At 39.0% G+C, this 12,709-nt stretch overlaps 1 protein-coding gene across 9 annotated transcripts in view; it reads left to right on the plus strand.

Annotated features, from left to right (window-relative positions):
- The first annotated feature begins 1,297 nt into the window (after nt 1–1,297).
- TRPS1 (transcriptional repressor GATA binding 1) overlaps nt 1,298–12,709 on the plus strand; it is a 250,687-nt gene continuing 239,275 nt past the window's right edge. For 3 of the 9 annotated variants that reach the window (XM_066265786.1, XM_066265790.1, XM_066265792.1), the window contains exons 1-2: nt 1,708–2,240; nt 3,686–3,809. Coding sequence is in view for 1 of the 9 variants with exons in the window: in XM_066265791.1 (XP_066121888.1) it covers nt 2,912–2,921 (10 nt within the window). In the remaining 8 variants the exon portion in view is untranslated. Of the gene's footprint in view, nt 1,426–1,707; nt 2,241–2,682; nt 2,922–3,685; nt 3,810–9,084; nt 9,197–12,709 lie in introns of those variants that run through there. The other 6 variants (XM_066265788.1, XM_066265793.1, XM_066265787.1 and 3 more) reach the window with 5 other exon arrangements.

Here is a 12,709-nt window from a genome sequence, read left to right on the forward strand (position 1 = left end):
CTATGAGATTTACTGAAGATTTTGATATTAATTTTCCCTGCAAGTAGGACTATATATAATTCTCACTCTGTTCCCAAACTAATTTAAATTGATGGTAACATATGAATAATTCCACGCATATAAGGTTCATTGTCTTCTCACTCCTTTAGGGAGTATATTGTTTGCCTCGCTGTGAAACTGTATTTTGACTACTCTTTTGCCTGACTTATTTCTCTATTGCAAAAGAATTATTGCTTTTCTACTCATAGTGTATGGGGCACAATTTGGAATAAAAGTACTACAACTCCACAATTCTGGAATAAAAGTGTTACAAAAAGGAATCACATATCTGCCTGCCTGGGTACATTAAGTAAAAGTGAAGACCTTACAGAACAAGCAGTAAGGTTCTAAGGGCACATGCTTAAACTTAAAGTTCTTTTTGATGGGCTTTTTCATATCTGATAATAGTATGTTTTAAAATATATACTTAGCCTTTTTCTCTTAAAAGATGCAAGAATCATTTAGTGGAAAAAATGTTTTGGAGGAAATTACTTCATCCTTGGCTTCCAGATTCATGATTGTACCTCTCTAAAATTCTAATTTTAATCATTTTGTAGTTCGGAGAAAGATGCTTCTCCTTTTAGCACAAAATTAATTTAAACTGATTTTCACTAGAGGAAAAACATGCCACTTAAAGTCACCCAACTGAAGAAAATGAAGTCCAAACTCCCAAGAAATGTTTACTTAGTTTTAACACCTCCTATACTTTGAATCCTGTCGTGGTACTCTTTTATGCATTGTTGGTTTTTTAGCAGTTTAAAAAAAGGAAAGAAAAAAAAAAAAACCACCCCACGCAATTCAGTAACTTTGTTTTTGAGAGAATGTCACTTAACAATGAAAGTATTTGGAGATGTGGAACAGAAAGGAGAATGTCACGCTTAATTCAGTGTTCCTTATCTTGCTACTATAACTCCAAAGTGCTGCAGGTACTAATCTTGCAGCATTTGAATAATGCTCCCATTTTAGCTACTTTGTAGTAACCCTTTTTAAGCACCCTGGAGCTTGCTAGCGTCTCCTTAACCCACACAAAACCATAGCAACCTCAGTCCGCACTCCTCCAACTCAGGATAGAGTTCAAGTTCTCCTCAAGCCCACTTGCCATCAAATGCATGAGAAACACAGACCACCGAAGAGGTGTCCTAAGACTTCATGTCCTAGAAAAGGGCGGGGGAGGGGCCGAGCACACGCGCGCACGCACACACACACATACACACACATACAAATCCTACGTCGTTTAATTGGGAGGGAAAAGGGAAAGTAACACCCAAAAAGGTAAAAGCACTTTTCGAGTTCTTTTGACTGTTCCTGAGAGCATCTCCGAGTGTTTTGGGAACACCGATTTGGCCAGCACGCACTGGCCCCCAGCTGCCCCCTCCCCCTCCCAAGGTAGGTCCTTATCTTTATCACGTTATTCCTAAAGCTTTCGGATTTTTCCTGGGTTTCCAGCCCGCACGTTCACACATGGGGGTGGGGGAGGAGGAGGAGGGGGGAGAGGCGGGGCGGGAAGGTAGCTGGGTCCCTGCACCGCGCAGCTCTCATTTGCGGCGCTCGGACTCGGGCGAAGTTCTCGCGCAGCCGGCTGGCCGCGGCCGGGGCCGGTCCCGGCGGGCGGCGGCGGCGGCGGGTGCTCGGAGCCGGGCGGGGCGGCGGCGGCGGCGGCGGCGGCGGCGGCAGCGCGGGGACGCGCGCTGTCTCTTTAAGGGAGCTCGGTCTGGGGTGGCGCTTTCCTCCGCGAAGGCTCCTTTGATATTAATAGTGTTGGTGTCTTGAAACTGACGTAATGCGCGGAGACTGAGGTCCTGACAAGCGATAACATTTCTGATAAAGACCCGATCTCACTGCAATCTCAAGCGTCCTCTTTTTTGGTGCTGCTCGTTTCTCCAGACCCCGCGTCCTCTCGATCGCTCTCTCGCCTTCCCATTTTTTTTTTAAACAAAAAACAACACCCCCTCCCCTCTCCCACCGGGCACCGGGCACATCCTTGCTCTATTTCCTTTCTCTTTCTCTTGCTTTCTCTCTCTCTCTTTTTATAAAGGGGGGGAGGGAAGGAAAAGGGGGGGAGGCAGGAAGACCTTTCTCTCCCCCCCCCCCCCAAATAATCCAAGATCAACTCTGCAAACAACAGAAGACGGTTCATGGCTCTGGCCGCCGCGCCACCATCTTTCGGGCTGCGGAGGGTGTTCTTGACGATTAATCAACAGGTAAGGAGGGGAGGCCCGGGCGGCCGCGGGGCCGGGCGCTGGGGGCACGGGGGGCACGAGGGGGCGCGGGAGTCGCTCGGCCCGGCCGGGGCACCGCGCTGTTAGTGCTGCGCCCGCGCGTGTGTGCGCAAAATGTGGGCGATCGCGAGCGGGGAGCCCTGGGAATTAAAAGTGACTTTCTTTGAAAAAAAAAAAAAAAAAAAGCAGAGGGAGAGTGTGCAGAAAGCCAAGCGCAGGCTTCTCGGGTTTCACATGCATTTTCTTTCTTCCTTTTTTTGCGCGTGTGATTTCTTTCTTTCTTTCTTCTCTTCTGCTCTCTTTTCCCCCCTTCCTCTCCTCCTTTTGGTGGGTCTAAGGCATCTGAGCCTTAGAAACGAGAGACTTCAAACTGCAGTAGCCCCTGGAGTCAGGAGGGTCAAGTTCAGCCGCCGGGGAGGAGGAAAAACAAATCCCCATTTGCCAAAAAAAGAAGTTTCAGGCCGGTGCCCCCTCCCCCTCGCAGCCGCACTCCCCCTCGCTGTCTCTTTCTGGCTGATTTTAATTCTTTCCTACCGGGCGCAGCGGAGGAGCTGGAGGTGGTTGGACCCGAGGGGCCGCCGCCGCCGCCACCACCGCCGCTGCCGCAAGTTTTCTGGGGCTCCTGACAAGCGGGGAGCAGACTAGGCACCAACATGCAGAGTAGTAAGTTGGGCGAACTTGGGAGGGTCGGTAGGGTCTCAGAGAGGGGACTTTGTGTGGTCCCCCAAGTAGGAAAACAGCACAGGACTGGCGTTGGCTTTGAAGAGTTTGCAAAGGCAGGCTTCAAACTTTTTTCCCTTAAAGGCCCAGCTGGGCTGGAGAAGGCGATTTGTCGCATCCCCTGGTGCACCCGCCTGTGCGCGGCTCGGGCAGCTTGGCCGAGGGGTCTGTGCCCCGTCCTGCCATGTGGCAGGGCCTTGCAGCCTGGGCGCTTCCGCAGGGGCTGAGGAAGGGGCAGACTTCCTCTGCGGTGCGGATGATGCGCCATGTGTCTCGGGGCAGCGGACACTGGCCGGTGATTAAACGCCTGACAGCGGTGGGGCATCCAGGCAGACGGGCGCTTCGCCTTCCGTCTAGTTCCTGTTTGGGTTCTAGAGAAACGCATCTTTGAAAGGCCAAGGCAAACACCGCTGCCCCCTCCAATAACTCCAGGATTACAGGACCCCATGAATAATTTGAGGGTGAGGCGGAGGTGGGAGCTGTTTGAAGTGCAAAGCTGTTTCTGTGGCTGGGAATGCTTTTTTGTTAGTACCTGAGTGAGAAGGTGGTGTTTCCCCCAGGGAAGTCAGTTACTGTTTTATAGTCCCCAAGACTCGAAAGCAATTGAAGTTTCGAGGGCGAGAAGGACTGGTGGGTTTAAGGGGGGCGAGGGGAATCTTGGACTTACTAAATTTTAGGTCTTGCTTTACTTCCTCATATCTTTTTAGGCCTCATAATTGATAACTGAAAGTTTTTGAGTAAGAGCGATGGATCTTAATGATGAACCATAATTATGATAGAATATTCATCCTTACCCTATTTTGGAAAATCACGGCTAGACTTTTCAGTGAGGTAAGTGAAGTGCTAAGCTTCAGCGGAGAAGTTGAATCGCAGAGAAATTAGGCCGATTCATTGCACTTTTGCAGTCTTTGAACTTTTGTGAAGGCACCACCAGGTGAACAGGAAAGGGTCTGAGGGGGAGACAGTACAAAGGGGAAAACACAGATAGGGCTCGAGACGAAATTACAAAGAAGTGATAACTCTGGGCCTGGTTGTTGGCTAACATTTGATTGCTCAAAGCAAAAACAAAATAGGAACCTTCCAGCCAGTCTTCAAAGCCCTTCAGCTCTTTAAGTTAAAACCTATAGATCTTGCTGGCATCATGTTACTTTCCTGCTGGTTTTAGGAAAAGTTGATCATTTAGAAAAAGGCTGCCAGAGTTAAAAATGCTAGAGGCGGCGAAGGAAAGTACTGTGCGCAGCCAGTTCTTGACGTGGACAAAATGAGAATGAAAGTTTCTCAACTCACTGTTGTGAAGTGACTTACACGCTGCTCATTTGCTTAGAACACTTTCTCAGATATTCCACCGGTTAACATAAAAAAGCCAACTAGCTCTAAAATGGTGTGGGCTTTTTTTTTTTCTTTCCCCAAGTATGCCAGGGTTGTGAATAAATACAGGGTTTGTATGGGAAGATGAAGCGTTTCCTGTAAGTTGTGATGCTGACAAGACAGTCTGGAAATGATATCAACATTTTGAGGATTTTTTTTTTTTACCTTTAAGTGAAAGTTTATTAATGACATGCTTAATCTTAGCAAGTCAAAAGTATCGGCTTTAGAGCTTCTCTCTCCTCAGATTTTTAAACTTTCCTTTACAGTTAGACCCTGGGATGAAACATCCCTAGAGTCAGTTAAATATACATATACACTAATATGCTTACATTTGATGATTATTTCTGGATATTAATAACGTGAAAAGAAAACTCCTGAGGGGAAATCGGGTTTAACGCCAACAATCTGACTTGATTTCTCTAAACGTGAAGCATCCCAAAGCTTCCGTAATACTCTGTCGGCAAAGTATTATTTCCCATCGATGAGCTGATGTTTGTGGCTTCCTGATATGTCTGTTGTATGTTAGGATATATGTGTGTAAAATACTCTTCCACACATAATAAATAACTAAGTCTGACACTCTCCGAACACATGATGGAACAGAACAAGTTCCTTACAAAACAGTTTTGTCACTCCTCTGAATTCTAGGTGCTTGTAAGGGTCTCTGTAGCTATTTCGATGCTGTCCTTTGTGTCTTCAAGGTAACATTAAAAGTAAGGAGAAAAGTGTCCTAGTAGCTGAGAAGTTGAAGTTGATTTTAGAGCTCAGCATTTTGACGATAATATTTTAAATGATTTTGTATAACTTTGGCTTAAGAACAGGTTAGAATCCAGATTAGTGTGCTCATCCGAAGGGAGTTCCATAGACCCCTACCCTATTTTCAGTAGTATTTTTACTTTTCTTTTCTATCATAGTACTTCTGAATTTACTCTGATTTCCACAGTGTAGGTCTCTCGGATACACATAAGGAAATCTTCATTCATCAGAAAACCTTCAAAACAGGGAAATGAATGCAGCTGTAAAAAAGCTGCTTTTAAGATCCTACTAGTTCAATGGTGTTTCTAGTTTATTATTGTTATTACTACTTGTGTGTGTGTGTATGTAGAGACAGAGAGAAATACAGACCACAATTTGCATTTAATGATCTCCATATTTCTATTAAGAATGCCAAAAGGTGTTAAATTTTAATAAACTCCTGTCTTACCTTCTTTGTTGAAGTTAGTAAACATTATTGAAACTTTTAAAAAGAACTTGTAGCAAATATTTTTTAAGCTGGAACTTTATTTCGAATTGGAAATGAGCACAAATATTGGTAACTGGCCTTTAAATGTTTTCAATAAGATGGATATGTGAAAATTCTTATTTTTAATTTAAATATCACTTTGATAGCCAACAGTAAGATAACAATACTATGTGAATGTGTGGAAAACCAAATAGACATTAAAAAAGTTACGGGCAGGTGTTTGTCATTGATGTAAAGGGAAAATTATTATTTTTGAAATAAGTGGTGCACTTAAAATAAAATGACTGGTGCACATTAAAATATATTCTTATTAAGATATTCTCTGGTGTGTAAAATGAAGCCATTCATTCAACAGACTGACAACTTTCCACTTGGTATTTGCCTTTGCTTAATTTAGTTTCCGCAGGACAGCTAGTGTGGTAGTCTGCATCTGTTTTTGGCAGGCATAGAAAACTATAAACTCAGACAGTTCTGTCCCAAATAGTGCAGCTCCCCAGTTACAATCAATTTGATAAAAACAGCCAAGTTTTATGGACTTGCTTTCTGTTGTTCATCCTTGGTCAAGCTTTCAGGTAACAGAAGTTTCTTTCTCTCTCCCTTTTGCGGGTTATAACTACTGATACCATTGATTACTAATTCTGAGTCTTGTTTACTCATTTCTCTTATTTATTATTCATTGAAATTTGGGGATATTGATGACAGCGGATCTAGACTTGGTTTTACTTTATCCGTATGATAACTACATTCTTCTTTTGATATCATCATCCAGAAGGGAGAGAATTTTTTGTTATTATAATTGTCATGATTTATGGAATAGTAGAGTCCCCCTTAGATAAAAAATGAAGAAACTCTTATAGCCTTTGCCAAGTAGAAATTTAATCTACTTCTCTAAGGGTACTCGTAATTCTTATGTATAGAGGAATTTAACGTACTTTGCAACTATTTCCAATGAAAAAAATTTGCACAGAGTTTCTATAATTATCCAAATTATTTATCTCCGAAAAGCTTTAACCAGTGGATTAGAGTCAATATTCTAAAATGCCAGCGTTGTTTATACTACTGTTCAGTAGCAAATAGGGCTACAGAGGCAAGAACTACTTTAAAAAATTTATCCAGAATTATAAGTGGGTCTTAAGCTGTTTGTTTATTTGTGTAGGATATTTGATTAATTATATAAGGCCTCTATAATGTCTTTACTGTTGGTATTTTGATCACCTTTAGGGTTGTCACATCACCCCGTGGTTTTCTGATCCCAGGGACCTGAGTTCGTTGGTCTTTGGTTTGGTTCTCTGATGAGTACAATAATGTAGAACTTGATTTAGGTTAGAAAGAGATCTTTTAGACTTAAGGAAAACTCCTCATTACATTTACAGAAAGATCTATGGATGAAAATTATTTGAATTGTTAAGAGTTAGATTGAGAAGCCTGACTAGTCACTGCAGCTATAGTGGCTATTATAGTAGCAATGTCTACTTTTTATCATCCCACATTTTTTTTTCTCAAGAGCACAAATCCAAGTAACAAAAACAAAATTGAAATTGCGTGTATTTCAAATTTGAGGGATCATTGGAAATAATTTTCTGATTCAGAGCTATGATCAAAATACAAATAACATCCCAACACTTCAAAGAAGAAATTAAGGCTACGCTTTTTCATTCCTAAGTATGTTTCATTAAAAATAAGAAAGAAAACTTTTAATTTTTCAATATTTTTTAGGTCTTTAAAAACCTGCAGTAAATACTTTACAAGTGGCTAGACACCTTCCCTGGTGGTTTAGTTTATACAAGCAGGAAACTTTCTCTCCTACTCTTTCTCTCTCTCTTTCTTGTTTTCTTTAAACCAGCTGACGTAATGCCAAACTTTGCTTTAAAAGAACAGACAGAAGTAATTGGTAGCTTTTAACTTTTAATAATGTTCTGGATTGGTTTTAGTGGCCAAAATGCCATTTAAAAAAAAAAGTTCAAGTAAGAACGGCCTTGTGGGCTGGGGTAGAAAGGCTCTGTTGATGTAGTTATTTTTATTCTTGTTTTTCAATCTGTTATTAAAAATCTTTCCTGCTGAACATTGCTGAATTTCTCCAATTGCTCTCTGTGATGGCTGGTGCATTTCAGGTTACCGTAACTTAAACAGTTTTTTGGGTTTTGGGGGAGAAGTGGGTATTTGTGTTGTGTTCTTTCTTTCTTATTTGGAAAAGAACATTTGTTTTTGTTTCAACTGAGATGAATTAATTAAGATTATCAATGGCGACAGGTCAGTGAATATGTTTATATAAAGAATGCTACACCTGTTAGCAAGGTCCTGAAATGTGGAAGTTCCATTGTAACATTAATCATTTTTATGTGCAGAGGAAGGGAAATAGATGAAACTTTACAAAAATATATTTTTAGAGGGAAAGTGTTAATGTTAAGGGTCAGTTTGTTTCTGCTGGTGGTTCTTTTTATCACATAATTTTAGATGATAGTTTTTAACCCTATTAATTACATGGTGTTTTTAAGTTTTATTTTATTTTTATTTTTTTAATAGTCCTTTTTCTCTTCCTGATCTTGCGCAGGCAGACAGAACTTTCTCAATTAAGAGACATCTTGGTGAAGTTGATTGACATCAGGGCAACTTCCAAAGCTGGCAAGTAGGAAAATCTTTCAAGAGGGCAGAAAGATTTGTGCCAGGATTGCCTTCCTTGGGGAGAGACACTCCACCCATGGATGGGGGCCTCCGCCCCATTTGGTGGGCCAGAGCTGAGCCACATTTCTGATGCGAATTGTTCCTAACGTTGAAATCTTATGGTTACTTCTCCGGGACTTTGCTTTTAACTTCAAATTTGTTCTGAGAGGGTTTTTTTTTTTTTTTTAAACACAGTATATTTTAACATAATACACACTGAAAATTAGGTATCACATTGATACTTAAAATGTCTTTTAAGATGTTTATAAGGATCATAAAAAGCATTCCAGACATTTAGGGAGGTTGAGGTGTTCTCTATATAGAAATTTCAGTTTTGATTTACCTTAGGCATTTCTCAGTTTTTCTTGTGAGAACTGGAGACTTTAGTTCAAGTCAGAGCCGTTCTTTCTTTGCTAATTACTTCTTTCCTTAGGATTTGTCAGGAAAAACTTTAGGAAGGTAAGCTATAAGTTGTTCTTATCAGCGTCGTGTGAGTGTCTTCGAGTAAGTCTTTGGTTTATTTTATTTTTCCAATGTTTTCAAGCCTAAATTTCAAGTTACAGGTTTCTGTCAATACATTTTTATTTAATAAACGATGGCTTATTCAAAACTGAGGGAACAGTAATAAAATTTAGGAAGAAGGAAAATAAAAAGGGAGAAGAAGGCGCTCAAAGCTGTCATCCTTTAGTGTCAGTAGTGTGTTTACTGTTCAGTGGGGGGGAGGGGGGGGAGAGGCTTTGTGGAAGATGATATAAAAAAAATCCATCAGTTGCGTATATGATCCCCTCCCCTTCAGGTTTACTTAAACAATGTGTTTCAGTTTTGCCTCGAAGCTGAAGCTTTCGGGACCACCTCTGCTCCAAGAATCCACCACTCTCTTGGTTCCTGAGAGATTAAGGATGACACTTTCTGTAGTATAATGAATTGCAGTATTGTCTGAACAAAGGTAACATTTTGATTTGTGTAATTTTGGTTTAGTTAGCAGTAGGATACCTATAAAATGAGAGAAAATCTAGCAGTATAAGTGCCTGCAAATGTTTGAAATAGTCACGATAGCTACTCTGTGTTTAAATTCTTGCTGCTATATGTGCATGCTATTGTACATGTGTTTTATGTATATATTATATGTAGACTGATGACACGTAGCTAAACCTTGATGGTGAAGTCTAACATGCTTAGCTATTAACTCGATGCTTTAAACATGAACCTTTTAAGGAACTACATGACCTACTTTATAAAGCCTAGAAGTTTGAAATGAGTATGGAGTTAACCATAATGAAGCCATTGCTATCACAATACTTACATCTTTTCTGAATTTACTAAAAAATTTAGGAAATGACAAAGAAAACCCCACTAGAAGTCAAAATGCTATCTTTCAGTGTATTTTAAGAAATGCTTTTGAAGATACTGTTTTCAAAGTCCTACTTTTGTTGAGAGGATCAGTTAAGGGATGGTGTTGTTTTTAAAAATATCTTTTTATGGGACAGCACTTTATAGTTTACAATTTTAGCATCTCAAAACGTTATGTAGAAATAATATGGAACTTGTCGACTCCGTACTATGACCATAGCGTTTTTCCCTAGGGTGATGGATTCTGTGCGTCACCCAAATGTGATGCTGTTTGCCAGGCTTGTAATACTGGTTTTGAGGGTTGCTGTATGTCCTATTTCATCAGGCAACACAATACAACAACTTTGGTATCTAGGTAATTGACACAGTCAAAATAGGCTCTGGAAAATGTTCCAAATACTTTTAAGTAAGTCAGAAGTTAACCTATACATTCTATTTATTTAACGTTTGAATAAACAAATGACTCATTGTCAGCTCTCTAAGTCTTCCATAGTAGAGAGTGTTAGAAAAAATAGTTTATGTTGTTTCTTTTTTTCTTTATTTGAAGGGAACATGGTTCTTTTATTTACATTTATAATTGCTTCATCTGTAAATTACTTTGTATTCATGGTAGTCAGTAGTATAGTATTATAAAGACTAAAAAGCGTATTTATATTATCTAATGTATTTGTCCCAAGGCTTAAGAAAGCATTCATAATATATTATTAAATTGAGTATTATAATACCTAGGCATGAACCCAGTATAGGATGATAGATACAACACAATTGCTATTTAGATATTAAATATATTGTAGCTCTAAAAAAAGAAAAAGAAAAGAGATTTTGCTTTAGAGCCTTTTCATTTGTAGTATCTGAACAGAATTTATGAAACTTAGAAATCCACAAACATGATGTGCTTCTTGATTAGATTCTACAATATAGCTTTCAGAGAATTCTTGTAAAGGACTATTTTAATTTCTGCTTACAGAAACATCTATTGTGTCTGAGATCAGATACATCTATCCATAGTGTGAATATATATATATGGCAGAGGTTTCTTTGCGGAATCGAAATTTCTCCATTACATGATACACTTTATGTGCAAAGGGATCAAGCGTCACTTATCTCGTATTAGCTTTATTTTTCTCTGAACTGTGCTCCAGTGAAGCACAGGAACTTGTGGTTTCATATTAATGTAGTGTGCAAATGTACGTGCACAGAGCTGGAGTCTCATTCATATAGAATGTTTTTGCATTACAGGCACTGAATGGAATTTTAACATATGACATATTTTTTTGAAATAACTTTAGTCTTTGTAATATACATTCTAATTACTTCATGCATCCCAACACTTATTTCAGGGTTAATTTAATTATAATTTTAGTTCTGAAATGAGAGCAAGATTGGCAAAACAAATTAAAAACCAACTTCTATTTGGGACTTCTCTGTGATGTCATTCTCCACACATCATCCTTAGCTCTGAAAGATGCAGAAATAAATACGTCAGCCTGTTTTTCTCTCAATACTATGAAGTAGTTTCAAATATATCAAAGTTTCTCAAAGATATTTTGGCATTTATTTTTGCTTTTAATGCTATTAAATATTTTTGAAAGAGAATCTAGCTCACGTTAATTTAAAAAAATACCGTTCAACTGATGGAAGGAAAGACTGGTATTTAGGTAGATAGATAGATATGTATATATCTATCTATGTATATATGTATATCTATGTATATATCTATTAATATGTTAATTGGAATCAAGCCCCATGTTATTAAATTTTCTCAAATATTAGTCTAATCATTTAATGATTAATTATTCTTTAGCAATTATTTTTAGATATACTTTGAGATCTTTTAAATAATGTGTTTCCCGTATTTACTGGCTGAATTTTATGTTGATAAGTGAATTTAAATTATAAATTGAAAAGACAGAAGTGATTATGTTAAGTTATTCTTTTTAAAGATTATTGCAGCTGTTGCTCCTCAGTTATACAAACTTAGGTAAGTTTTAGAAAACAACTTAGCTACAACGTGTCCAAAGCAATAACACATCCAAGTAATAATTAATATAAGACAGTATTTTCTGTAACTTATAAGCAAATAGCAAAAGATATTTCTCCTTTACCCTTAGGACGAATTTGTATTACATTCATTGGTCGTAAGACATGTCAATAACTGTAAGAAAGTCACTGTCAGCTAAACCTCAGTTACAATGAACAGTGTATTTTACTCTATCTCATCACTGTTATTTCACCTTTAAATGCCCATTTTTAAGACAGTTTATGTTGTGGAAAGAGTTCCCTAGTTATTTACTTTTTCTTTGTTCTTGGTAAGCTTTCAGTAAGAAAGGTGCCACTCATAAAATTTTAGGCTACAAGTCAAAATGATAATGCACTCATTTTATGTGTAAATATGTGTTCGTGATCTTCCCAATTCACTTTGTCAGACATTTAACTCTTTGATGTTATGAACACACCTGTCATGCACTTTTTACTCCCAGAATAGTTCAGCATACCCTTGTTAACAGTTCCTTATGTAGACATGCTCCGGACCCTCCCTGGATAATTCCATGTAGCACGGGGGGGGGGGGTAATAATACAGATTTAAATATCAGACCAATAAATATTAGAAATGGAGACCAGGAGGGCAGATATGAGTGTAAGTAGGTTTTCCTTCTCTTAATTTTTCCCATTTTTAGTTCCTATTTAAAGAGAGAGAGAGAGAAAGAGAGAGAGTTGGAGAAAAGGGGGATTTAAATACTCTCCAGTCCATTATAACAGAAGGATCTATTGCTATATATAGCTTTATTTATTTATATATTTTTGGCGTAGAAAACTTTTGACCTTGCGTCCTTGGGAATTTTAGATAAACCCCATTGGGGTCACACTCATCAGTTCCGGCTTTGCGTGACAAAAAGCATTCTCCAGCTTCTGGTGTGCTACTGTGCTGGTTTCCTTCAGGAGTGGAAGTCCTGTAAGTTAATTTGGCATTTGCAAGTCCAACTCGAATTTTTCCTTTTTGAAAAGCCTCTGGCTGGTTTTCAGAGTAAGCAGAGATCGCGGGCAGCTGATGTTGCTCCTTTCAGGGTGCTCAGGGAAATTATGCCTCGACCAACCGCTCCTCCTTTGG

The sequence above is a fragment of the Saccopteryx bilineata genome, chromosome 3, assembly GCF_036850765.1.
Source record: "Saccopteryx bilineata isolate mSacBil1 chromosome 3, mSacBil1_pri_phased_curated, whole genome shotgun sequence".
NCBI lineage: Eukaryota > Metazoa > Chordata > Mammalia > Chiroptera > Emballonuridae > Saccopteryx > Saccopteryx bilineata.